The sequence below is a fragment of the Nelumbo lutea genome, chromosome 1 (assembly GCF_056320005.1).
Source record: "Nelumbo lutea isolate HS-2025 chromosome 1, American lotus-T2T, whole genome shotgun sequence".
Classification (NCBI taxonomy): Eukaryota; Viridiplantae; Streptophyta; class Magnoliopsida; order Proteales; family Nelumbonaceae; genus Nelumbo; species Nelumbo lutea.
The window spans coordinates 136731554-136755621 of NC_142684.1; the positions used below are offsets into that span (position 1 = coordinate 136731554).

At 37.6% G+C, this 24068-nt stretch overlaps 1 protein-coding gene across 4 annotated transcripts; it reads left to right on the plus strand.

Annotated features, from left to right (window-relative positions):
• The first annotated feature begins 9142 nt into the window (after positions 1 to 9142).
• On the plus strand, positions 9143 to 20700 carry LOC148877814 (ultraviolet-B receptor UVR8-like). Of its 4 annotated transcripts, none has more exons than XM_088944359.1 (6): positions 9143 to 10354; positions 11148 to 11357; positions 12357 to 12467; positions 18142 to 18510; positions 18624 to 18731; positions 20066 to 20700. In XM_088944359.1, exons 1-6 carry the CDS (start codon positions 10016 to 10018, stop codon positions 20405 to 20407), a joined length of 1479 nt encoding a protein of 492 aa, XP_088800485.1. In that variant the 5' UTR covers positions 9143 to 10015; the 3' UTR covers positions 20408 to 20700. The 4 variants fall into 4 exon arrangements, with proteins under 4 accessions (XP_088800485.1, XP_088800503.1, XP_088800477.1 ...); XM_088944377.1 differs by lacking the exon at positions 20066 to 20700 and adding an exon at positions 19498 to 19825; XM_088944351.1 differs by having other exon boundaries at positions 9145 to 10354; positions 11145 to 11357.
• Positions 20701 to 24068: the final 3368 nt, after the last annotated feature.

Here is a 24068-nt window from a genome sequence, read left to right on the forward strand (position 1 = left end):
CCAGGTAGTAGGTGGAAACCACTGTGCGAAGTGCGTGGGTAATAGGCCGACCTACTATGGCGTTGTACGGGGAGGGAGTCACGACCACCAGGAATGTATGCTTGAACCTCGCAATGTTGGGCCACATGCTGGCCTCTACAGGTACTGAGACTCGCCTTAGCGGTCTGACCTCTTCGCCGCTGAAGCCCACCAAGGGTGTATTTGTCGGCTTGAGATTGCCTTCTTGGAGATGGAGCTTATTGAAGGCGTCCTTTAGTAAACTGAACTGCCCGAATCTACTAGGATACGCTTTACCTCGAAGTCATTCAGCCTCATTTTTATTACCAGGACATCGTCATGGGGATACTGAACCCCGTGCGCATCATCCTCTGTAAAAGATATAGAGTCTTCGAGCCTAGGTCACTTCGGTGGATTATGCTCCTCACTTTCCAGTTCATGAACCAAGGCTTTCTCTGCTGCTGAGGTGCAGCCCGCGATGATGGACCCGCCAGTAATCATGTTGATTACTCTGCGGATCAGTCTCTCTTCTAGCAACTGTCTCTGCGGCTGCTCACTCTACATGTTGCTGGACTCAGGAGCATTTCTCCTTTGCTCCCCCTGCCGATCTGTCTGGTTTTATTTTCCTTTTATACAAAATTTTTTAAATATCCGCGACGAATGAGCTCTTCGATCTCGTCGAGGAGATTTCTACAATTTTCGATACTATGACCATGATCTTTATGGAAATGACAATATACATTTTTATTTCTAGTGGCGAGATCTCCCCTTAACCGAGGTGGCCACTTCACATAGGAGGCATCTTTGATCGCCATAAGAATTTCTTCCCGCTTCACATTGAGGAGTGTGTAGATCGTCCTTTCAACCGAAGGAGTTCGGGAACGCCGATCTGACTTGTTTCCTCCCCTGGTTGGGGACTTGCTTTTTCTTTGTTTGTTGCCACCGTTGCTCGGGTTGTCATCTTCTCTTTTTCTCTTCTCCGTTGGGGCTTCATTCTTCTAGTTCATCTCCTCTTCAGTCCCGATGAATTGGTCAGCGAGTTTGAGGAATTCAGTGATGTCCTTGGGCTTGTTTGCCACTACGTTCCATTTAAATTCCCTATGGGTAATACCCTTCTTTGCTGTTGTGAGCCTTATAGCAGGATCCAGGTCGGGAATCTGTAAAAATGTGTCGTTGAAGCATTTGATGTAGCTTCGGATCGACTGTCCTTCTCTCTGGACTATGCTGAGGAGGCTTTCTTGTGACCTCGAACACTTCTTGCTAGTGATGAAGTGCGAGGTGAACATCTGCACGAACTGTGCCCAACTTTTGATTGTCCCTGGCGTGAGGTTCCTATATAATGTACGAGCTACTCCTTTGAAGGGTGTAGAGAAGGCAACACACATGCAGGACTTATTAGCCCCAGCTAGATGCATCTGGGACTGGAACGAGTCCGCATGATCATTTGGGTCGAACGACCCATCATACTTATCCAGCGGAGGCACTTTGAAGTCCTTCGGCATTGGGGTCGCCAGGAGCTTGGAGGACAAAGGAGATGACCTGGAGAGGAGGGGAGCGGTCTTTGTGGCTTTCGAGCTTGCCTCCTCTTTACCTTTAGGCTGCTCAGGTTGACTAGGTCTAGTGAGTTGGCTTGGAACTACAGCTCGACATGCCTTAGGACGCCACCTTTTCTGCCTCTTGATTGGCTCTGCATTGGTGTTGCTGACCTCAGTGTGGTCGGGTAATGTCCTGGCACAGAGTGGTTCAGACTATTGACGTTGGCTACTGTGAACTGAGGGGCCTCACCTAGAGTCTGCGGCCAAAACCCCAAACCGGTTCCCTGCAAGCAAACCTTCATGATGTGAGGGCCGAGGTGAAGTAGCTCTGGCAAGCTGAGTGTCTCTCGACCTGTTCACGCTCTATGAAGTGGGAGGAGTAACTTGCCTTTCCCTCCTACCACGGGACGAGACCTGGCTCCCAAGGGGATGTTGAATCTAGGAAGTCTTTCCCCGGTGAGGAGGGTGAGTGTTCTGACAACGAGACTTATTCTGCTATGTTGCCAGATGTTGAGGTGGAACTGGCTATTGATTCTGCTACAGTGGTGGGAACTATTGTTGGTAAATGTGGTGTAAAATCTATTGCTGGTAGTGCTGGAATTGTTGGACATGTTGCATTTGGGCTTGAATAGCCCACAAGTAGTGTACTAGGTCATCGAGCTAATGTTGTCCGACTCCAGGGGGAACCACAGATGGTTCAGCAAAAGTTGCACCCACTACAGGAGAAAGTGGGGCGTTCACAGGCATAGTTGCTTGAGGCACGATCAGCGTCGAGACCCCACCCGCGGAGAGCGGTATGGTAGTGGGTGTTGCTAGAGGATGCCATGGATTTTGGGTTTGTGATTCTTGGTGGAAGGAAGCTTCTCATAACGCTTCCCACAGACGGCGCCAACTGATGTAGTGCAATCTAGCTGCTCCTAGCTGGAGGTGATCTGGCTTCCAGACGGACGACGAACTGAACCTGCAAAGATATCAGAGAACCCGGGGATGCTAACCCGACAAGGTCGCTCCGATGCTTAAGTCAGTAGGCTAGTAGCGAGCTGAAATTGCTTTGAAAGTAGAGAGCTTGAGAGTAGGAAAATCACGCATACCTTGCACCCCCGGGGGGTGGAGTCTTTATATAATGGAGTCCTAGCGGGTTTTGCGGAGCGGTTCCGGGATCCTCGTCATGATGAGATCCGTTTTTGCGATAATGGGGAATAACTGATAGGGTTTATCGAGCCCACCTAAACTGGTCGGAAGGGAGATAAGGCTTACCGTTGCGAGGCGTGATCCCGCAAGGCTCGGAATCTAATGGCGAGATCTTCAGGGTTGCCATGTAGTGGTCTGTCAATGTTACCTGAGCTACTGTTCTTTAGATCTGACTTGGGGCGAACGCCGAAGTGCCTTGGGACCGAGGTGGTCTTGATACGACCTTACACCGAGGTGAACTCGTCCCAAGGTGGTTCGATTATCCGAGCTTGATATGTTGCGGACTTGGCACGTCGGGCTGAGCTATCATCTTACTAGGTAGGTCATGTCCACGTGTCCCCCTGTTATTAGGTCGGGCTAAATTGTCCTTCATCATAAGATATTCCCGATGTGTGCCTACAACGTGATGTGTGAAGAGGGTATGAGGAATATAAGAAATCCGACTAAAATATTCCAATTTTTAAATTTAGTTGCTCTCTAATTATAAAGACAAAAATGTAATTTAAACAATCACTTTTCAATTCATTCAAATCTTTCTCATTAAGTGTTGTATTTATGCTATTAGCTCCCATTGAATCCTTTTATTAACTATAGTACTATTATTACCATAAAAATTTGCTACGTGCATACTTACTAGTTTGACCAATGTAAGAATAAGCTCTCGATGGTTTGTTCGTGGGTCAGATAGTCAAATGAATTAGTCCGACTTGGTTGGTATTTGGTCAAGCTTGGATAGGGTTTTAGGCTTGTGGGCTCAAGCTCGAGCTTAAAATACTATGTCTGGCTTTTTTTTCAAGTCAGTCTTGAGCTTTCTCAAAAAAGCCCAGCCCCAACCCGAGCCTAACCTAATAATGTTTTATATAATAAAAGATATATAGTTTATATTTTTTTCTTTGTTCTTCTTCTCTTTTTTCAAGCCTTGGTGAGATATTTTAGTATTTTTGGGTTTTAACATTGTTTGATATAAATAAATTAGTTTTATTGTTGAGTAAAATTAAAAAAAAAAGCTTGCCCAATTTTCTTGGTCGGGTCAAGCTTGGGCCTAAATATATTTTATTAATATAGAGACAATCTGATCTCAGCCCAAACCCTACCCGGGAACAAGTCTAACTTGCAATTGGTGCTCTTCTTAGCAATATTTTAAAAATTGACCTAAAGACTTAACCATTTTTTCCTTTGGATCATGGGTCACCAGTTCAATCATCTAGGTTGAACAAGTCAGACCATGCCATATCAACATATGTAATATGTGTATGTGTGTGTAAACATAAACATGCATTTTATCAATAAAATAATATATAATTATTTTTACATGTAATATATAAGTATTATTTTATTTTTATTTTATATTGTTTAAATTTTTACTTGTAAAAAAATTGTGGAGTAAGGCCAAAAAGGGTTTTTTTTTTTTTACGAAAATAGTGGAGTAAGGCACTTTAAACCCTTCGGGACACATTGATCTTGAAAAGTTACCCAAAATCAAAACAAAAAGAAAAAAAGAAGGATCACTCCAATTGGACATCTAAGCACAAAGTTAAATCCTTTGGAGGTTTGCATACATATTAAGTGTACAACCCATGAACCATTTCAACGGTCCAACTACTCAAGTTAAATGGTTTTTTACCATGTCAAGAGTTTTTTACCAATGTCCAAGTTTTTAGGAAAATCAGACCTAAAATTACGACCAAGTGATGGTTCAAATGGTTCAACCGACCACATCATGGGTTGAATCATTGCGGCTTCTTAGATCAAGAGGGGTGAAGTGGATAATGACTGTCAATTTTGTGGCAATCTGAAAGATTCCAATCATATTATTTTTAAGATACTCATTTGCTAATCAAGTCTAGTCAACTACGAGTTTATGTCTTAATGTACTTATGATAGAAGTGGATAGTGATAAGAGTGGAAAGTGTGACTCTTTGATGGAAGAAATTATGTAAAGATTAAGATGCAGCTACTGAAGGTAAAAAAAAAAAAAATCTTGGAAATGTGATTTCTATTTTGTGTGGCAGTTGTGAAAAAAGGAAGTCTAGGAATTTTTTATTTTTTTTTTGAATTTTTTGTTTTTTTATTCCATGTCATTTTTGAAAACAACTAATGAGAATCAAGCGACTCTCCTTTTCTCTCCATTTTATCCTAAGGCTGCATTTGAATGTGGTGGAAAAATCCACCATGTAAAAGTTAGTCGATGGAAAAATCTATCATGTAAAAGTCTATCAGCTAAAATTGTCTAGACTGTTGGGAGTATTTTTAAGTGTGAATGAATGTAAAATTACTTTGATTTTATCAATGTATCATTTACATTGATTAATGATGTAAAAGTCAACCAAAAAACCATATTAATTCAATTTTTAATGTAACTTTTACATGGGAAACAAACGTCTACAAAAGTGGACTGGGTGTAGAGTTTTACATCGGTCTGCTTTTACAAATGTATATGCGAATAGTCAAGCACAACCTAAGTGATATATATATCATTCTCCTAAGTTATCTATAATTCATATTTATTTCCTAAATTATCACTAATTCCTATTTATCCTCTCCCTCACTTTTTATCTATGTAGGTGTTTTGCATCACTGTCATTGCTTCAAAGATGTTTTTTTTTTTTTTTTCGAGAAAACTGTGTTGTATGCATGAGGGTCTATTGCACCGTTTTCTTAGAAAATGACTTCTTTTTTTGTTTGGCATCGATGCTGCTACATAGGTTGTTTTCTAGAAAAGCAACGCTAGTTTTTTTTTTTCGTAGCAGTGTTGTATAACCGTTTTCAGCATTGGTGTACATTATCCAATGCCCAAGATAATGCCACATCATTGCACTGCTAGCAACAACGAGATGTTTTCTAAGAAAACATTGAATTTGTCATTTCTTCATACCACACTTTCCCTATTTCCAAGGTATGGTTTAGAGCAACATTTTTTTATGGAAAAACGATGCCAAATAAGAGGTTGTTTTTTGAAGCACCACTTTTTTCTAATGTGGCAAAAATGTGGCATCATTTTCTCATAAAATGACATCAATTCCAAACACCACCTATATCTATCTAAAGAGAGTTTGAATTAAAAAAATTAAGAATTACTTAAATATTATAACAAAATTATATATTAGATTTAAAATATTTATTAAAAACACAAAAAATAATTATAATAGATATAATAATATTCATATTACTAAATTTTAAATAGTTAAAATAATGAAATTATATAATAAATATACTTAAATTCAATAAATAATTAATATTTCAAAATTTTTAATAATGATACTATGTAATTTCACTTATATCAATTAATAAATCTAGAAAAGTTATATATACTAAAATTAATATTTATTGTATTTTTAGTAATTAATTATTATATTTTTGTGATACATATATTTTCAATAATTATGTATAAATCTACTTTGGTTTTGTTATTTAAAATTTTAATAATTATTAGAGATTAAACTACTCTTATTTAACCTTTTAATAATTTATTGTACACATTATATTTATTGTATTGTATTAAATGATTTAATATATTTTTAATATTTATTGTATTTTTAATTATTCTAATCATTGTATTTTTATTAGTTATTATTGTATTGTAGTTATAAATTTATTTTCAATAACTACGTATTTTTCACTATAAATTTTTAGTAGTTATTGGTGATTAAACTATTTTTATTATTAGCAACTAGACTATTAATTTAACTAAAATTAGGAGTGCTCACGAGTTGGTTCGGTTCATTTGTAGGCTTTTTGGCCAATGAAATCAACTAGGTCAGGTTGGGAGTTGGTCAGTCGAAACCGACTGACCATTACTAAAAATTGACCAACTCGGGTTGTATCAATTTAGGCCGAATTTTAGTTTAGTCAGTTGGTTCAAAAGATTTAAACTTAAAAATGAAATTTAAAATTTAAATATTACATTGGTATTATTTAAAAATAAATAAAAATTTTAAACTTACGATATAAAATATTTTAGACTAACATGGTCAAGTTGGTTTGATTTTGGGCGATTTACAAATGGCCAAACCGAAATTGATCCAACCTAGTTGGGTTTGGAAATTGATAAACCAAAGCCAAGACTCGAATCAAAATGGATTGAGTTTATCAGTTTCATCGATTTGATAAAGTACCCTAATTGAAATAAATTATTGTTAATTCTGTATTATAAAAAAATTAAAAGTAATATATAAAATATAAGTAATTATTAATATTTAAAAATTTAAAATATAAAATAATTGTATACTCTTATGTTTTTTCATTGTTTTACTTTCGCTTAACAAAATCCGTACATCGCACGGGTCACCACTAATAGAATTTATATAAAAAAATTCTTATCTTTGTAGAACCAGATTTCCTTACAATTTACACATTTCGATATGGATGAGGGAGGATTTGGGTTTAAGTGGAAAGCCCTAGAGATGGTTGTATTAATATTAATTTTGGGATGTTTGGAACATTTTTCAAAAAGCCAGTGCCACATTAGATCCACATAGGCATTTCAACAAATGCCCATATATTTCATTATTTGGTTCAGGCATTTATTGAAAAATCGGGCATGCCTCATAAATCAGAACCCCACTGATGCATGAAACATCAAATTTAGTGTTTCATGCATCGATGAACCATTTTTCCCAATGGTTGATTGATAGGCAATTACGTGTATCCTGTGTGGTGCTTACCTCTCAACACATACATGAAAAACGGTGATGAAAATCACCTTACCAAACAGCATAGTCTTGCTCACTGCCTACATGGTAAAACACTCTCAAACAAAATTAAAGCATTTTTTTTTTTAAAAATAGGTCTTGAAAGCATGAACGTTTTTTTTTTCTTGAAAATCGGTCTCAATAAACGCCCATGCTTCCAAACACCATCTTTGATGCCTTAAAAAGGTTGAATGCTCTTTTATTAATGTGATTGAAGCTTGGGCTGATTGAAAGTTCATAAATTTTTTATTAAATAGGAACATGATCATTAAAGGTGATTCATTGATATTCAGAAGGATGAAGATAACCCACCCTGAAGCATTTATTAAGAGGATAATTCAGAGTTGTCATGACGTTTGCCGAAGATATGTGCTAACGTCCGGTAATCTCACGCTTTTAGGGAGGCCAACGCTGCTACTGATTGTTTTGCAAATAGATCTTAGAAGACCAAAAACAACTTGATTGAAATATTTTACATCTCAAAAAAAACTATAAAAGCTAGAACGTTTGGTAATGTGAATGTCTTGGGTGTAGACCAACAAATCTTTCATTTAAGACGTGGGACTCACATACATTTTCTAAGGTGGAACTCACATACCATTGGTGGACATGTATGTGGGGCCCACATACAATTTAACACGTGGGACTCACATACATTTTCTAAGGTGGAACTCACATACCATTGGTGGACATGTATGTGGGGCCCACATACATTTTATAAGGTGGGCCCGACATACCATTGGTGGCCATTCATGTGGGGTTCATGTGTGGACATGTATGTGGGGATCACATATATTTTGCAAAGTAGGCCCCACATACCATTGGTGGACATGCATATAGGGTCCATGTGTGGACATGTATATGGGGCCCATATACATTTTACAAGGTGGGCCCCACATATATTTTATAATATGAATTCCACATAATACCTAATGTGGGCCCCATATACCACTTTTTGTGGAAAGATAACCCATTTTCTTTCAAGCATCATATCACATGTCCGAAGAAGATGGGCGCTAAAAGACCGTAAAAGCTTCATTTGAAGCTTCCTGAAAAAGCCCAAATTCTGGCTTTTTGCATATCTTATGGGCTGAAGTTTTTCCCCAATAGATATTTCTATTGCCAAACAGTAAAAGCCCAAAATTCAACCTATCTGGGTTCTAAACAGCCCGAATCTCGTACAAAGACTGCGGCCTATGTTGAACCCTGCGTTGAACCGACCATGAGTCCTACATAAAATAACTGCTTAAATATAAGCACTCCCATACAATGACCAAATATTAGAATTTTTGCTCCTGCGCATTGAATAGATTGCTCAGTCCCAATTCCGCAGAAAAGGAATCAAAGACTCTGAAAACAGAAATTTAGGTAGAGGTCCAAGAGAGATCCACGTGTTTAATTTGCCTACACTATCCCCACTCCACGTGGCAACTTAATGAACAGTCCCTCCACCGAGGGACTCCTTACGACTCTGACCTGAGACTGATAAGAGTTGTGGATGCAAACAAGGAGGTAAATACTCCATGGAGGACGATAGAGAGCGAAACCATCGTGACATCATCTAGGCAACTGACATGTGTATGGAATGACACACAACTCTCCATGCAGACGGTTGAAATGATTTGACATGATGATATTCTTCCACGTGGTAAACAGTGGATCGTGGGGTCCACCATTCAGCCCAAAGCCCTAGGGCTATATTAGAAAGGAAGATTCCCTTTCTCTTACCTGCTACCCTGCTCCCACCGTCCATCTCGCCAGACGGGACCGACCGAGAGAGAGGGGTCACAGTAGAGAAGGCAAAGATGGTGGAACATTTTCTCTCACATTCTTTTCTTTTCCTCTGTTTGTTTGTTTAGTTTTCGTTCTTCCGTCAGTCTACGCTATATATCAATATACGTAGTGCCTGTTTTTCTTTTCTTTTTTCGGTGGAAAAGGAAAAAAGACGGGATAGGCACCGTAAAGCTGCAAAAAATTCTTTCTTTCTCCCACTTTCTCTGTCTCTCTTTTCTCTTTCCATCCCTCTCTGCCTGATAAGATTCCTCACTTCTATGCCCTTTCGATCTACTTATTCGAGCAAAACTTCTATTTTCTTCTCTTTTGCTGATCAAAATTTGCTTCAATTCTCTTCGTAAAGCTCCATTTTCATTGTTTCTTCCTCGGTGTCTCTTGCATTTGAATGTAAGTTTTCCGTCGTTCATTCTTCTCTGAAATTCATCTTGCCTTCTTCTTTCTGTTCCCTCATATTGTCCCGGCGTAATTCTTTCCTTCTGATGTTTTATTTCGATACTCTGTTTCGATTGCCTGCGAATTTTGATACTAAACCCCCGTTTTTGTACTCAATTTCTTGCATTTGTCTTCCGTCTGATGTGTTTTTTATATGTTGCTTTAATTGCCTGAGATTTCGGCTCAAAATTTTATCTTTCAAGCTTGATTCCCGCATATGATTATTTACCTTAATTGTCTACCGTATTTCTCCATCATCACTGTCCGGATCATGCTCCTCTTGTGTCAATTTTCTCTCTGAGAATTCCCGTTTACGAGGCAAGGAGTGATCAGCTTTTTGGGTAGTTTCAAAAAGCAGAAAAGCACAGTGTCCTAATGGCAGATCGGGGTCGGTTGGTTTGTATTGAAGAATTGCCCAGTCATCTAATTCTAGAGATTTTGAGCTCCGGCCGGTTGAGTGCGGCTGATCTCGCCTGTTTAGAGCAGACTTCTCGCCTTTTCAGAGGGAGCCATGACATATTCCCCCTCAAGTTCCGCTCTCTGGTTGACTTCGCTGCATTCCAGCTCTGTGACTCACATCCCATATTTGGTGCTATGCCTTCTAACACTCAGAAAGAGCTCTTTGACCGGTGCAGTGAGAATTGGAAGCGGGTGCTAAGGTTCTTGCAATCTGTGGAGCAATCCTCTGACATGGTCGAGACCTCAGCAGGCAATGTACTATTTCTTTGATATTTGTTAGCGTTAAAACTCTTTTCCTCGTTATCGAGGTTGGTCTTGAGGTTAAATGCAATCTTCTTGCTTTTCTGATTAAACTCATGTTTTGGAGGATATATTTCTTTTATGTTAGCCTACAAAACAAGAATCTAGATTTAGGGAGTGCATCCTATTCCACACTATAACTTCTGCGGTTTAGAATTTCATTCATTTTCAGCGCTAGTACTAACAGCAATGTCAATGTTTAATAGGGATTTGTCGAGTAAGCAAGATTTTAGGTTATGTAAATGCGATTTTATCACTTCCTATAGGGTACTTGTTAGACACTCAAGTTTTATACTGTTCATATTACCCTGGATTTCATGCACAGACGGGAACGTTATGTATGTATAGGTAGGTAGAAGTTGATATCTGAATAACCGTAAACATTTACGTAAGTTTCTTCCGAACTATTTGAAAAGGTCATCAGTATCGTTTTCTTAGAAGGTTTTTAGAAGCGATTAAATAGCTATTCTCTCATTTTTTTTTGGGGTTCCTGGTATTAGTAGTCCTACTTTAAATGTATGATTCAAATATTGTGGCTAAAAGATAAAAAAAAAAAAAACGAATTGAGAAAGAAGATTGCTCGAGCAACTCAGTTGATTTCTTCCCCCACTTGAGAAAGTAATAGGAAAAAAGGCTACTTCTTTTATTTGTTGTATTAACGGATAATTTTCATATTCCCTGTTACTCAGAGCTTGGGCTTCCATTCCTTGCTTGAAGCTAAATGAAATGTATGTTTTTGTTTCAGCAGATGCAGATTACCACTGGAAGATACCACACGTTGCTGATTAGTGGTTCTTCAGTTTACTCTTGCGGATCCAACTTATGTGGTGTTCTGGGTCATTGTTCTGGTGTCACACAATGTGTAACATTTAGCCGGATAAATTTCCCATCTTTATCACACGTAGTTCATGTCTCAGCCTCTCATAACCATGCGGCATTTGTCATGCAGTCGGGAGAGGTTTGTAGTCACCAATACATCACATGTCTATTGTTTTGGATTATAAAAGTTTTTTCTCTAACTTGTTATTTTAAAGGTTGCAGAAATGGTAATTTGCAGAATGCTATAATCATAAGCAAAACTTTCCCTGTTTCCTATCAAGTACCCTACAATTTTCATTTTTGAATTTTCACTTATTTGTTTTTGGTTAGTGGGTTAAGCCCAGGATAAAGTTTAGGCCAAGTAGTGTTTACAGTGGTTTTCTGATGAGCCAAGGAACAAGTGGATGGTCCAAAATGATAGTGGAGAATTTGGAATAGAATTTTGTTTTATCTAATGCTGATATGACCAACTAAAGTATAGGGAAAAATCCTGCAAATATAGGATAAATATGAGTATAGAGGAAGTTTTACCAAAATGGTTTGTTCTTTCATGTTCAAGATTTGATGGATCAGGCAATCCATGGTGCTTGGGGTAAACTGTTACAAACAATGCACTTCTTTGCCCTTTTATATTTATTGTTTTGCCTGTCTTTTATGTATTTATTTGATTTTGCCTTCATACATGGTGCAAACACCATAGATATCAGGGCCTGTGAAATCGGTTCCACAAAATTAATTTCAGTTATGTGGTTTTCTAGTCGTTTGGTGTTTTCTCATACTATAATTGTTTAAACGATGCCCTCTTATGTCACCCCAACTGTCCCTTTTTTGGTCCATGTTCATTCATTGATACTCAAGTTAGTGCTATCTTTCTACATGTATTTAATCTTCTATTGAAATTATTCACTTTCGTTCCTTTATAAAGCCTCTTTTGTTCTTCTTCTGAAACAAATCATGATTTTTCAATTGACAGATTTTTTTCTTGTTGTGTGCTCTTATATTATATATAGGAGGATCATTAAACAGATGGATGAATATATTGAGACTAATACAGAGAGATGCTGGGATCATGATATTTTCCCTATGGCAATTCTGAATATTTATTATTCCTCTATGTTTTATGTGATTTTTGATACAGGTGTTCACATGTGGAGATAATTCATCATTCTGTTGTGGTCATGGAGAAGCAGGCCGCCCCATTTTCAGGCCAAGGCTTGTTGAAGCATTGAAAGGAGTTCCCTGCAAGCAGGTAGACTATGTGTGCCTGGATATATCTGTATATTTTTCTATTTAATGATAAATGCATTTGTTATGTTATCTTAATGCCTTTGCTTGAAGTTGTCAAGGTAACACCTAGGCAATGGGGCCTTTTTGCTAGTTGCTTTGTGGCTCACCATTAAGTTATTTAAAGGATGGTACACCAATTTTAGGTTTAGTGCAATTAAACTTTATCGTATTATATAAATAAGGGTTAAGAGCATCATTGAAGACCAATTTTCAATTTATAGACTCATTAGAACTATTTAGGCCCTAGTACTTGTTGAAAGAAGTACTTGTCTTAGAAGTACTTATTTTAACAACCATTTAAGGCTGTTTGGTAACCCACTTTTCAAATCACTTATTATGTTTTTAAGCACTTATTGGGTGGGGATGTTTGGTAAACTACTTTCCCCATAAGTGCTTATATTGACACAAATAACAATTTTACCCTCCACTGTAGATTACTCGGATCTCTCCCTCTCCCTCTCATTTTCTTCACCGGAACTGTCGAAACCGCCAGAACTGTAGATTGGACAACAGAAAGACTCCTCCAGTTAACAACCTTCACAAAATTCTCGGATTCCCATTTCCGTCTCCCAAGTCTCTCTTGACTCCCTCTCCTTCTTCTGTTGTCTTCTAGCTTTATCCCCAGCTAGTAAATTTGATATCTTAGCATCTGGTTTGCCTCCAACTTCATGCCTAGGAGGATTCCATTGCTTCCAACTAATATCTTACAAGGTCCAACTCCCGGTGTCCAAACCCAGAACCATGAATTGTAATATGAATTACAACATGACGGACAACAGATTTTGTAGCAACTACAGCTACCCTTTTTCCGAGCGCATTGCTCTGCAACTGCAAGAAAAGTGAAGCAAACATGAAAGTATTACAAAGACCAAGCATTAATTAACAAACTAGAACATAAATAGGCTAAAATATTTTAGGCTTACCTCGGTAGAGTTTTTCTTTTCTATTTTATTTCTCAAGAGTTGCAGTGTTGCAAAGTTATCGACAAAATTTTTGTGTCTTCCACGGCGGCCTCTCCTAGAAGCGTAATAGTTGCAGCAAAGATTATAGCCATCTAGACTTTTGTCGCAAAAGCATTCTGTGCATGTAAAGTAAATTTCCTTTATCAATATTCCACACCCACCACAGATTACTAATCTTGTTGTTGAGATGTAAAAGAAGACAATGGCTTCGTCGAAATCTAGAAACCCATTGTTGTCCCTGTCCATTTCTCCATTTTCTGATGTTGGTATTGGAGCCCCATCTCCTATCGAACAAAGAGAACCATAGCTTGCTGACGCTTTGAAGTGCAGGCAAAAAAGGTAAATGATGTTGATGCAGATGGAGTTTCTTTGGTGATTGGAGGATTTCGATTGCCAAAACTCGCCATTTCTACCGATTTTCTTGATTCTCTAGGGTGGGTGGGTGGGTCAGAGATAAGGGAAGAGATGAAAAATTGACCTTTGGGGGACTTTGGGAAGGGAATGATTTTCTCTTCGAATCGGCAATCTGAGTCGAGAAAATTAATGGATTCACCCTTCGAAGAGAAACCCATCCATAAAAGGGCGTCTTGTAACCCAAAGGCCAAAAGCATTACTGTAGATCTCTCAGTATAGAGATCTAACTCATTCTGAATCTTCTCTGGCCACGGCATGGTCTTCATCTTCACACCCACTAGCGGAATCAAAGCACCACCTCTTCTCAACATGTCGGCTTCACCAACCATACCAACAATGACAACTTTTATTTTGAAACTCGAACAGGGGAGTTCAAGTGTAGATTTGCGAAGAATAGGGAGTTCAAGTTAGAAAAAGACCAAAAAATTGATTAAAATGAGAAAAAATAACTTCAAAAAATAGAAGAAAATGGCCAAATGACAGGTCCGCCAACCACTTTTCCTCACTGCCAATCGTCGCTGGTGGACCTGCAACTGGTGCGTCGCTACCTGGGTTTGATGTTTGAATGAATGGAGGAGGAGGAGGTATAACCCTTGCGGGGGTATTTTAGGCATTACAAAAAATTATTAGGGATTGGTTCATCCCGTTTTTTTTGGAGAAGTAATTAAAAAAAGTCAACTTGAAGTCACCTTTTTAAAGAAGTACTTCTTTAAAAAAGGTACTTCTTCCTCACTTTTTTACCAAACACACAAAACCACTTAATAACCACTTAATGTGTGGACCCAGCTCTTAAAAGAAGTACTTGTTAAAAAAAGTACTTCTTTTAAGTGTTCTCAAACACTACCTTAGAACAAACCACAACCACCATGAGAAATTATCATGTTCGCCATCATAGGGCTTCCATTGTTAGTATTCATAATGGTATTCTCTGGAAGATGCCTCTTATTCTTCTTCCTTCTCTCTTAATTTTTTTTTTTTGTTTTTTTTTGAGTAAAGGTAAAATATATTTTGTATTAATCAAAAGGCCCTTTGTACAATGAGAAGCTGTACAAAAACAAACCAGAATGACCTCAAAAAAGGCCATCCTCAAAAATGTATAATCAGATGTGTCATCTTTAAAATCTTTAAGTATAGAAAACCAACTTCTAACAAACCCTATGGCCATGTTGATGACCTCAGCTTGAGAGGAGACCTTGTGATAAAAAACCCTACTATTCCTTTCAAGCCATACAGCCCAGAGAATTGCCAAAGGAATGGAGGACTAGCAAACCTTTCCTTTCTTTGTCATCCCTTTTATATGCTATGCCTCCAAACATGCTTTAACTAAGGCAGGCATACACTAACTTCAGAATCTTTATAAAGCATCTCCAAATCTCTGAGACAAATTTGCAATGTAAAAACAGATGATTAACTGATTCCGTTTCCACACTACAAAGGCTGCACCTCAGGTCACTGCAGTTAAAGCTTCTCCTCACTAGCATCACTTTGGAAAGGCATTTCTCTAAGTTGCCACCCATATAAAAAACTTAACTTTTGAGAGTGCCACTGTCCCCCAGATGGCCCGGGTAGGAAAAGGGACTTCATTTTTTCTCACTATAGAGCTGTAAAAGGATTTTACTGAGAACTCTCCCAAGCTGTTCCATTTCTACACTCTTGTATCCTGAGTTTGTAAATTTAAAACCTGAGATTGAAGAAGAGCTAGGAGATTTCCTACCTGTTGAATCTCCCAATCATTGAAGTCCCTTCTAAAAGGAGTCCAGCAGATGCTATTACCTCTCAGCACAAAAGAGTCACCTACCAGCACCTCTTTATCAACAGCCAAATTGAACAAGCTGGGAAACAGCTCTTTAAGGAGAGTTCTCCCCAGTCCAAGGATCCAACCAGAACCTGATCCTTCTTCCGTCACCTACTTGAAATCTGATGCCTCTTCTGAAAAGGGTGGAAGCTCTGCAGATTCCTTTCCACAAACTGGACCCGTATGTCAATAGGGGTGAACCACTTTCCCAACCACTATTATCTAGTCCATTCTTTTTTGGCTATTACCTTCCTCCATAGGTTATCTGGCTCAGCAGAAAACCTCCAAAGCTAACGTCCTAATAAGGCTAGGTGAAATGATTTTATATTCCTTATCCCTAGGCGCCCTTGTGACAGGGGCTTGCAAATCTGACCCCAGTTCACAAGATGGGTGAGAATCTTTCCAGCCCACCGAAAGAAAATCTCTCATCTTTTTTTTTTTTTTCTAAAATCTCCACTATCTCCATGGGGATTGGAAAGAGAGTTATAAAATAAGTTGGCAAACTTGCTAAAACACTCTTGATAAGAGTTACCTTCCCACCTTTGGAGAGATACCTTTCTTTCCAAGTGGCCAATTTTGTATCCATCCTCTCTAAGATTGGGTTCCAGATGGCTTTGGATGTGCATTTGGCACCAAGTGGCAACCCCAAATAGTTTGAAGGTAGAAGACCAACATTGCAGCCCAGCAAATCAGCCAGACTCTGAATATTAGAGACCTCATCCAGTGCTATCATTTCACTTTTTGCTAAGTTCACCTTTAGTCCTGATACAATCTCAAACCAGAAAAGGAGATGTTTCAGATTAAGAACTTGATCCTCTGACGCCTTACAAAAAAAAAAAAAGAGGGTATCATCTGCATATTGCAGAATAGGAATAGCAGTCCCATTTGGTTTCACTTCAAAACCCTCCAACAGCTCCTCCACAGCCTTGCCTACCAGTTTAGTTAGACCTTCCATCACTATTAAAAAGAGTAGAGGAGAGAAGGGGTCCCCTTGTCTTAACCCTCTTGAATTGGTGAAATTTCCTCTAGCTGCACCATTAACAAGCACAGAGAATCTTGGAGTGGATATGCATACTTTTAGAATGGCAGATAGAGCATCTTCTTTTTCAGAGTGGATATGCATACTTTCAGAACTGGTGAAATTTCCTTCTCTCTTAATTCTTATAAGCAAAAATAGAGCATCTTCTCTCTCAGAATGGCAGATTAAAGGCTTTGTTCTGTTTTTTTTTTTTTTGTGTGTGTGTGTGTTTTCTCAGTAATCACTCCTCTCACTCTATCTAATACTAGAAAAAATGGCCTCATCAATTCATTTTTTCCTTCTCTTTTCTCCACAATTAACACATATATACCTCTCTCCCATATCTCTATAGCTTGCAACACAATATAGAGTTTCAATTCTTTAGATTTTCCTTCATTCTTTAAATTTGTTATCAGTAATACTGTAACAATACTTTCTACTATTTGAATTATCATAAATGCATTAACATAAAAGGTTATCAGTAAATAACCTTTTTTGCATCTCCTTCTTGCATTAACAAAACAGCACATTGCTCCTAGTTTTTTCTCTATGGACTATTTAGTGTTTGCTTTTATTCTACTTTTGTTGTATGTTCTTTCATGTGAGTTCACTTTGAATATCTGTTAGTTGCTACTTCAACTAAGGAACTAGCTTACTAGTAAACATATTTTGTAAAGAAGCTAAAACTAACCAAGTTATTTATATTAAAAAAATCATTATCTAGGTGGACGCCCAATCACCTAGGCATCCCCCTAGTGTCTATTCTTGCTTTTGTGCCTTGACAACTATGCCTATGTTCAAGGGTGACTGCAAGGGGATGATAGTTAGGGTTCATTTAGCATGATTAAGGGGGGTAAGAAATTAGATCAGTATTCAGTACACCCTACCATGACCCCCACCCAGAATCCCAGATAGCAGGGACCAGCACTGGGTAATGGCCTTATCTTGACATGATTCAACCTATTATTAAATAGTATGGTTGTGTTTGGAACCTAATTAATAATTGGGTCAGACCCAACCTGAATTGTTTCCAGCCAATGTTGACCCTCTAGATGTTAGACACTTTTGCATATAGAAATATTGAGGTTGGTGTGTGAATGCTGATGAGCAAAATTTACGGCAACACTGAGAACATGTATCTTCTGCAAAAATAATACCTTTATGTTAGCACTGTTTCTAAGTTCTTCAATATCAAACTCAAGTGATATGTACTTCATCATATCTTAAGGTGGAAATCAGTGATTTATTTTAAACCGAGTTGAAATTTATATTTGAAGCTAATATTTTTCCGTCGGTGGATATTGATTACATGTTAAATATTTAACTTAAGATCGGTAAATTATATTTAATAGGCATGTGGTTCAAAATTGTTATTTCATTCTGCAGATGTAATCCTTTTCTATCCTCAACTGAAATTTCTTCCCTACCTCCCCCACCCTTATTGTAGGTTGCAACTGGGCTTAGCTTTACCATGTTCCTTACAAGAGAAGGCCATGTGTATACATGTGGGACAAACACACATGGCCAGCTTGGCCACGGTGACTCTCTAGACAGGTCAACACCTAAAATTGTTGAACAGCTTGAGCGTGTAGGTTCTGTAGTTCAAGTTGCTGCTGGACCAAGCTACTCCTTAGCTGTAACTGGTGATGGAACAGTACACTCCTTTGGGTCTGGCTCCAATTTCTGCCTTGGCCATGGAGAACAACATAATGAGCTCCAGCCACGTGTAATCCAATCATTCAAGAGGAAGGGAATTCATGTGATCCGTGTCTCAGCAGGAGATGAGCATGTGGTGGCACTTGATTCCAGTGGATATGTTGGTCTCTTTACTTAATGGAAACTAAATACTTTTATTGAATTTATAGTATCATGATATATTTATAACCTGGTTGTAACTATCATGATCTCAGAATAAATTTGTGTTTGCAGGTATACACATGGGGCAAAGGATACTGTGGTGCATTGGGTCATGGAGACGAGATCGATAAGACTACTCCAGAACTACTAAACAGCCTTAAGAGCCACCTCGCCGTCCAGGTTAGGCCTCTTTTCCATCAGAAACTCCGGTTTAATAATATCAGGGAAATGAGTGAATGCTAGGGGTGATCATTTTACTATATAATACTCTAAATTTGTTTATAGAAGTATAATTAAAATGTTTAATATAATATTTTTGAATTTATAGGCCTGGAAACAGGCCTGAACTAGAGACCTTAGTATTGGTGCTAAGCCCAGCCTGGCCCATGATCACCCCTAATGAATGATGCAAAATTCCTATATTGATTCGAATGTCTAATGCAAGTTGCATAACAATATTTTTTTATGAATAAAGTTTCATAATAATATTATTGGTCTAAAAACCTATTTTGTGCAATATTAGGTCTTCTTTTGGGGATCGGTAGGGGTGTTTTTTTGTGGGGGTGGGGGTTGTCAACAGTTTGGTCTGTGCATCAAATTGCTTTCAGTATGGCATGTTGCAGGCCCTCAGTATGACCAAAAACCTGAGGGTTCATTTCTATACCCAAACCCAAGGCAAAATTGCTTTGATCATCCTGATGAGGACTGCAACATGCAATTCATGAATCATGCATTTAACTATGTTATTGCTATTCCTGCTAGGAAAGGATAAAATTCAATTTTGTCATATACATGATAAGGATGAATTGTTAAAAATGTATTTTGACCTTGATACATTCTTAAAAGTAATGTTTTATTATTTGCATGGTAGTCAGGTATTAAATATTAATTTGACAGAACTGAAGAAGATCCAATTCCTAATGAGCTTTATTGCTACCCATTGTAGATGTTTTCCGCGCATTCACAATGGTGAATCAGTTGGCACCCAAAATCATTAGGATTATAGGATCTTATTGTCCAATTAAATATGCATAGATGAGGTTATGTTCACCTTGTATAGTTGTATCTCTTTTGAACAATGGCTTCCAAATAAGTTATTTTATGATGCCCTGGATATATTACTTTGTAATGTTTTATTATGTGTTGGGTGAGAACTACTTTCAGGTGGTGGGAGGAGAGCAGATAGACCTTTAAATGAAAATTTTCAAGGGATTGTGGTCCTTATTAAAAAGTCTTAATATAATGTTTTATTATGCTGTTATGGGCTTCATCCACATGTTTCTCTTTTATGATATTTTTTCGTCATTTCATCTCAGATCCTCCTAAATAAGTTGAATCTTTGACATTGCAAAACTTACAATATTGTCATCCAAGTATAATATCTTGAAAGTTACAGTTGTGGATTTGCGTTTTTTAACTTGTGCTTCCTTTACTTTTTATGACTCGGTTGATCCCATGTGGTAACTTTAACTCCCAGTGACATGTATTTTATCTGAATTATCAATTATGTATAGGTTTGTGCAAGAAAGAGGAAAACTTTTGTTCTTGTGGACGACGGCTCTGCTTTTGGTTTTGGGTGGATGGGATTTGGGAGCTTGGGGTTTACAGATAGGGAACTTTCTGACAAAATCTTGAAGCCTCGAGTTCTTGATAGCTTAAGATCTCACCACATTTCTCAAATAAGCACTGGGCTGTATCATACTGTTGTAGTCACTAATAGGGGTCTCATATTTGGATTTGGAGACAATGAAAGAGCACAGCTTGGGCATGAATCATTGAGAGGATGCCTCAAACCAACTGAGATCATTGTTCCAGAAACGATAAATGAAGCTGCCGATATGGAAGAATGCGTATGATCTTGAAAACATACCTTCTATGCCAAAAATGTGAATTTGCAGTTTACTAGTTGATTAGCAATTTAGTATCCCACTTTGTTTTTTGTTTTCAAAAGAATTTAGAGAGCACTTAAGCAAGTATTTTAATTCAATAGTGCAAGGGTAAATTATTGTTGTAATAGCATTGATGTCCTGTTTTGCTTAGATTATGTGGAATTAGGAAGTCAAAAAAGTCCCAAGGTAGTGTAATATTTATTTATCTGTTGATGTTTTGTTGCAATCTGGTTTTATTATGCAATAAAGAGTTGTTTTTTCTTTTTTTTATATATATATATTTAGGTATTCTTGGATTCATTATGAAATATTGTAGCCCAAATAAAAGGGTGTTTGCCAATTTGTATGATTTTTGTTTTTGAAATAAAAAACAACTTCCACATGAGCAACATCATATTATATGGAAATTGATATCTTTTACTTATTTGTGTTTGGATTTGATCAAGTTCTCTGATAAAACTAAACAGATTTAGTAAACCAAACAAAACACGCACTCCTCCTTCGAGACCCGACCAGCTATGACTAATGACTAATGAGTCGCTTCTAATTCTTTGTCTTAAGTGGGTTTTGGCCGTCTGGCATATAAAGATATAATCACTTGCCATTATCAATCTTTGCCTTTTCTAAGCCATGTTGATGTCGGGTTGGTTGTGCAAATTTTGTTAATCAATTGGCATTTCCTTTTTAGAACCACTTGAATTGATGTCCTTTTCCTTTTTAGAACCTTCAACTTGCACCGAACGACTTGTTCTCGCTGACGTTTTCAGTGAGGCTTTCTTTTGCGTGATGAACAAACTTAGTCCGGCATCTCTCGACCAATTTATGGACATTGTTTCACTCTCCGAGGTTGGAAAACCCAAAGACCAGATTCGATTCAACCAATTATTGAACAGCCCGGGTCATGTAAACATTTTACAACCACACTTCAACTCACCAAATAGATTTTGGGTTCATAACCTCACTCATTTCTTTGGGTTCATAACCAAAGAAATGTTCTTCACCAGTGTGAAGGCATGGTAAGAATGTACTTATTGTGGTCTTAGTACAAAATTAGAAATACAAATATGGACTTACAAAATACAAAGTTTTGCGCTGCTCTACGTACTCCTTCCAAACTGAGCGTGCAGCGTGCTTAATATTACCCTTAGCGCTGAAAATGTTTATCCGAAATTAAATCTGTTCCAATTAAGGCATTTTGCAATAAAGGTGTCAATTCATTAGGGTTCCCTCAATGTTCATTTTTCATCTTCTTTCTATCCTAAACATTAAAACAGGCAACAAAGAACAGGTTTCCATTGTTTTCAGATTGCAAAAAAAATAGTAAAAACACATGAATTATGTGAGATCCATTAAACATTGGAATACCAGCTAAAGGGAAAGACCTGGTAAAGAAGAAAGGGAAAAAGTGGTAAATAGAAGGAATAATGAGATTCATTACTTAGACGACATGAATACGTGCTTTGTCATTTGAAAATCATGTAATGCACGAGTTGTACTAGTTATGACAAATTCAGTTTGAAAATCATGAAAAAACTTAAATGCAAGTTTGATTCCTAAAGAGCTAGATTAGAAATCGATAACAAATCTGGTTATATAAGCATTAACCATGTATAATATATGGTATATGGATTTAATTTTTATGACCTGCACAAAACCAAGAATAGTATAGATCCATTGTAACAAAATTTACACAGATCGAAATGGTTCAGGGAAATTTTGCCATTTGTTTCTTATGATTGGATATCTTTTTTTCTCGAAACTGAAGTCTAGGTGGAAACCAATCTCAATTAAAGGGCCAATTGATAATAGCTAAAATAGCTGAACTGAATAACTTATTGCTTTGATAAACTAGTTGAATAACAGAATATTCAAGAAGGAATCATAATCCAGTTTTGCATTTGGGTAACTCATGGTTGAATGATGAATACAAAGGCATAGGGGTGATATTCTATCATATACAAATAAAATCCCTAGAGTAGGGTGCACGGGACGGGAGGTCCATCAACCTACCCACAGAGAACTTGTAGTTCCTCAGATTTGATCTTGTGCCTCCATTTTTAGAGGGATGCTGACATCTCAACTACTGGGTCATTGGCTTTATTTATGTAGGGAAAATATAAACAATTTTCAAACATCTGAGTAGTGAGTATAGCAGTTTGCCATGTTAGTTCCATCCTTGTAAGGAAAGAGAGAATGCTCTTCTTGATATGGCAACATCGACTGAGGAAAATTAAAGGAGCATTCCTTCCATTTAAGTAGAAACAAGATTCATTGCAATGGCAAATGACAATATTATCAATTAAAAGTACAGAATACTCTAAAAGCAAGAATATTAGAAATTAATAAGGTTGTGTTTGATAAATTTTCTAGTAAAAGCTTTCTAAAGTTTAGCATATCAAAAAAGATTGTGAGCTAGTCTTTGAAGATCAAAACCTCTTTGCAGTGTATACTTTTGAATGATCTTCTCAAAATACAGAAAGTCCAACTGGACTAATTTTTACCTCCTTGTTGCAGCACATGGTAAATTTTGAGAAAGAGGTTCTTCACTCAGATCTCCTTAATTAATTGTAGATTATAAAATGCAACCTGGTTCGGTCAAGTCGTTCAAATCTAAGCCCAACCCAACCCAACTTCTAGGTTTGACTGCTTAAGTCTTTACTAACTTGGGTTGGGTTTGGGCCTAAAAGTCCCCTAAGCAATCAAATCCATTTGCAGCCCTACACAATAAACATGTGGATGTTTGTTGAATCTCCAGAATGGAGTCATCAATGGACAAAGATACTGTATTGCCGTCACACATGGTCAATGGCGACTCTACCCATCAACTCATGGTGAACAAACATGGATTATCATCTGGATGCCGGAGGTTTCTCGGGTTAGGCAACTAGGATTGCCAGTTTGAGTTCAACCGACAATGCTATTTTAATTTGTTGCATTCAGACCATCCAGTGTTAGATGCTGAATCAAAGATCTCAGATGATGGGCTTTACCTAATTCCAACCAGAGGAGAAATCAGATATTGCTGGTGAAACTGTCTGTACCAAATTAGTCAATAATATACAAATTAAAAGATGAAATTCTGTAGTTTAATCAGGTCTAGAGCTGCAGACATACTTTTTTTTTCTTTTCTTTATTATTAAAATAAAAAAAAAGAAACTAGGGAGAATGACCAATCAGCCCATATCAGAATTTTATAACCCCAACAGAGGAAATGCATCCTGACCGTGAATTGATGCCAAATTCACGGGCAGGATGTACTATGGCTTTGAGCTTCGGGCTGGAGGGAAAAAGGGGACGGTTTGTTGAATTTCAGAGACCCATTGTTTTATTCAAAAGTTGTGTGCTTGACATGTCATACTCATGTGTAATGATAGAGCTGATTACACAGTATATATAATAAAAAAACATTAAATAATAACAAACAGATTCCAAGAGCTCCTCCTCTTTGTTGAAGCACTGGGCTTGTTCTATGCAGGCACTATTCCTGATATTCCTTGCGTGGGGGACCTTTGGCCGCTCTGAAAATTGAGAAACTCTTCCTTTAGCCTGCATTTGGAAGCAGTGTAGAATCTCATGGATGTAGAACTCTATCGGTGGAGTTTCACACCAAATCATAAAATGGTTTCGA

What these genes read in the sequence shown, in the direction of transcription:
- LOC148877814 (XM_088944351.1), top strand. Translation starts at nt 10,016, where the DNA reads ATGGCAGATCGGGGTCGGTTGGTTTGTATTGAAGAATTGCCCAGTCAT. An exon ending in AAGGAGTTCCCTGCAAGCAG is followed by an intron (nt 12,468 to 18,141) that starts GTAGACTATGTG and finishes CCCTTATTGTAG; the next exon opens with GTTGCAACTGGGCTTAGCTT. An exon ending in CACTTGATTCCAGTGGATAT is followed by an intron (nt 18,511 to 18,623) that starts GTTGGTCTCTTT and finishes TTGTGTTTGCAG; the next exon opens with GTATACACATGGGGCAAAGG.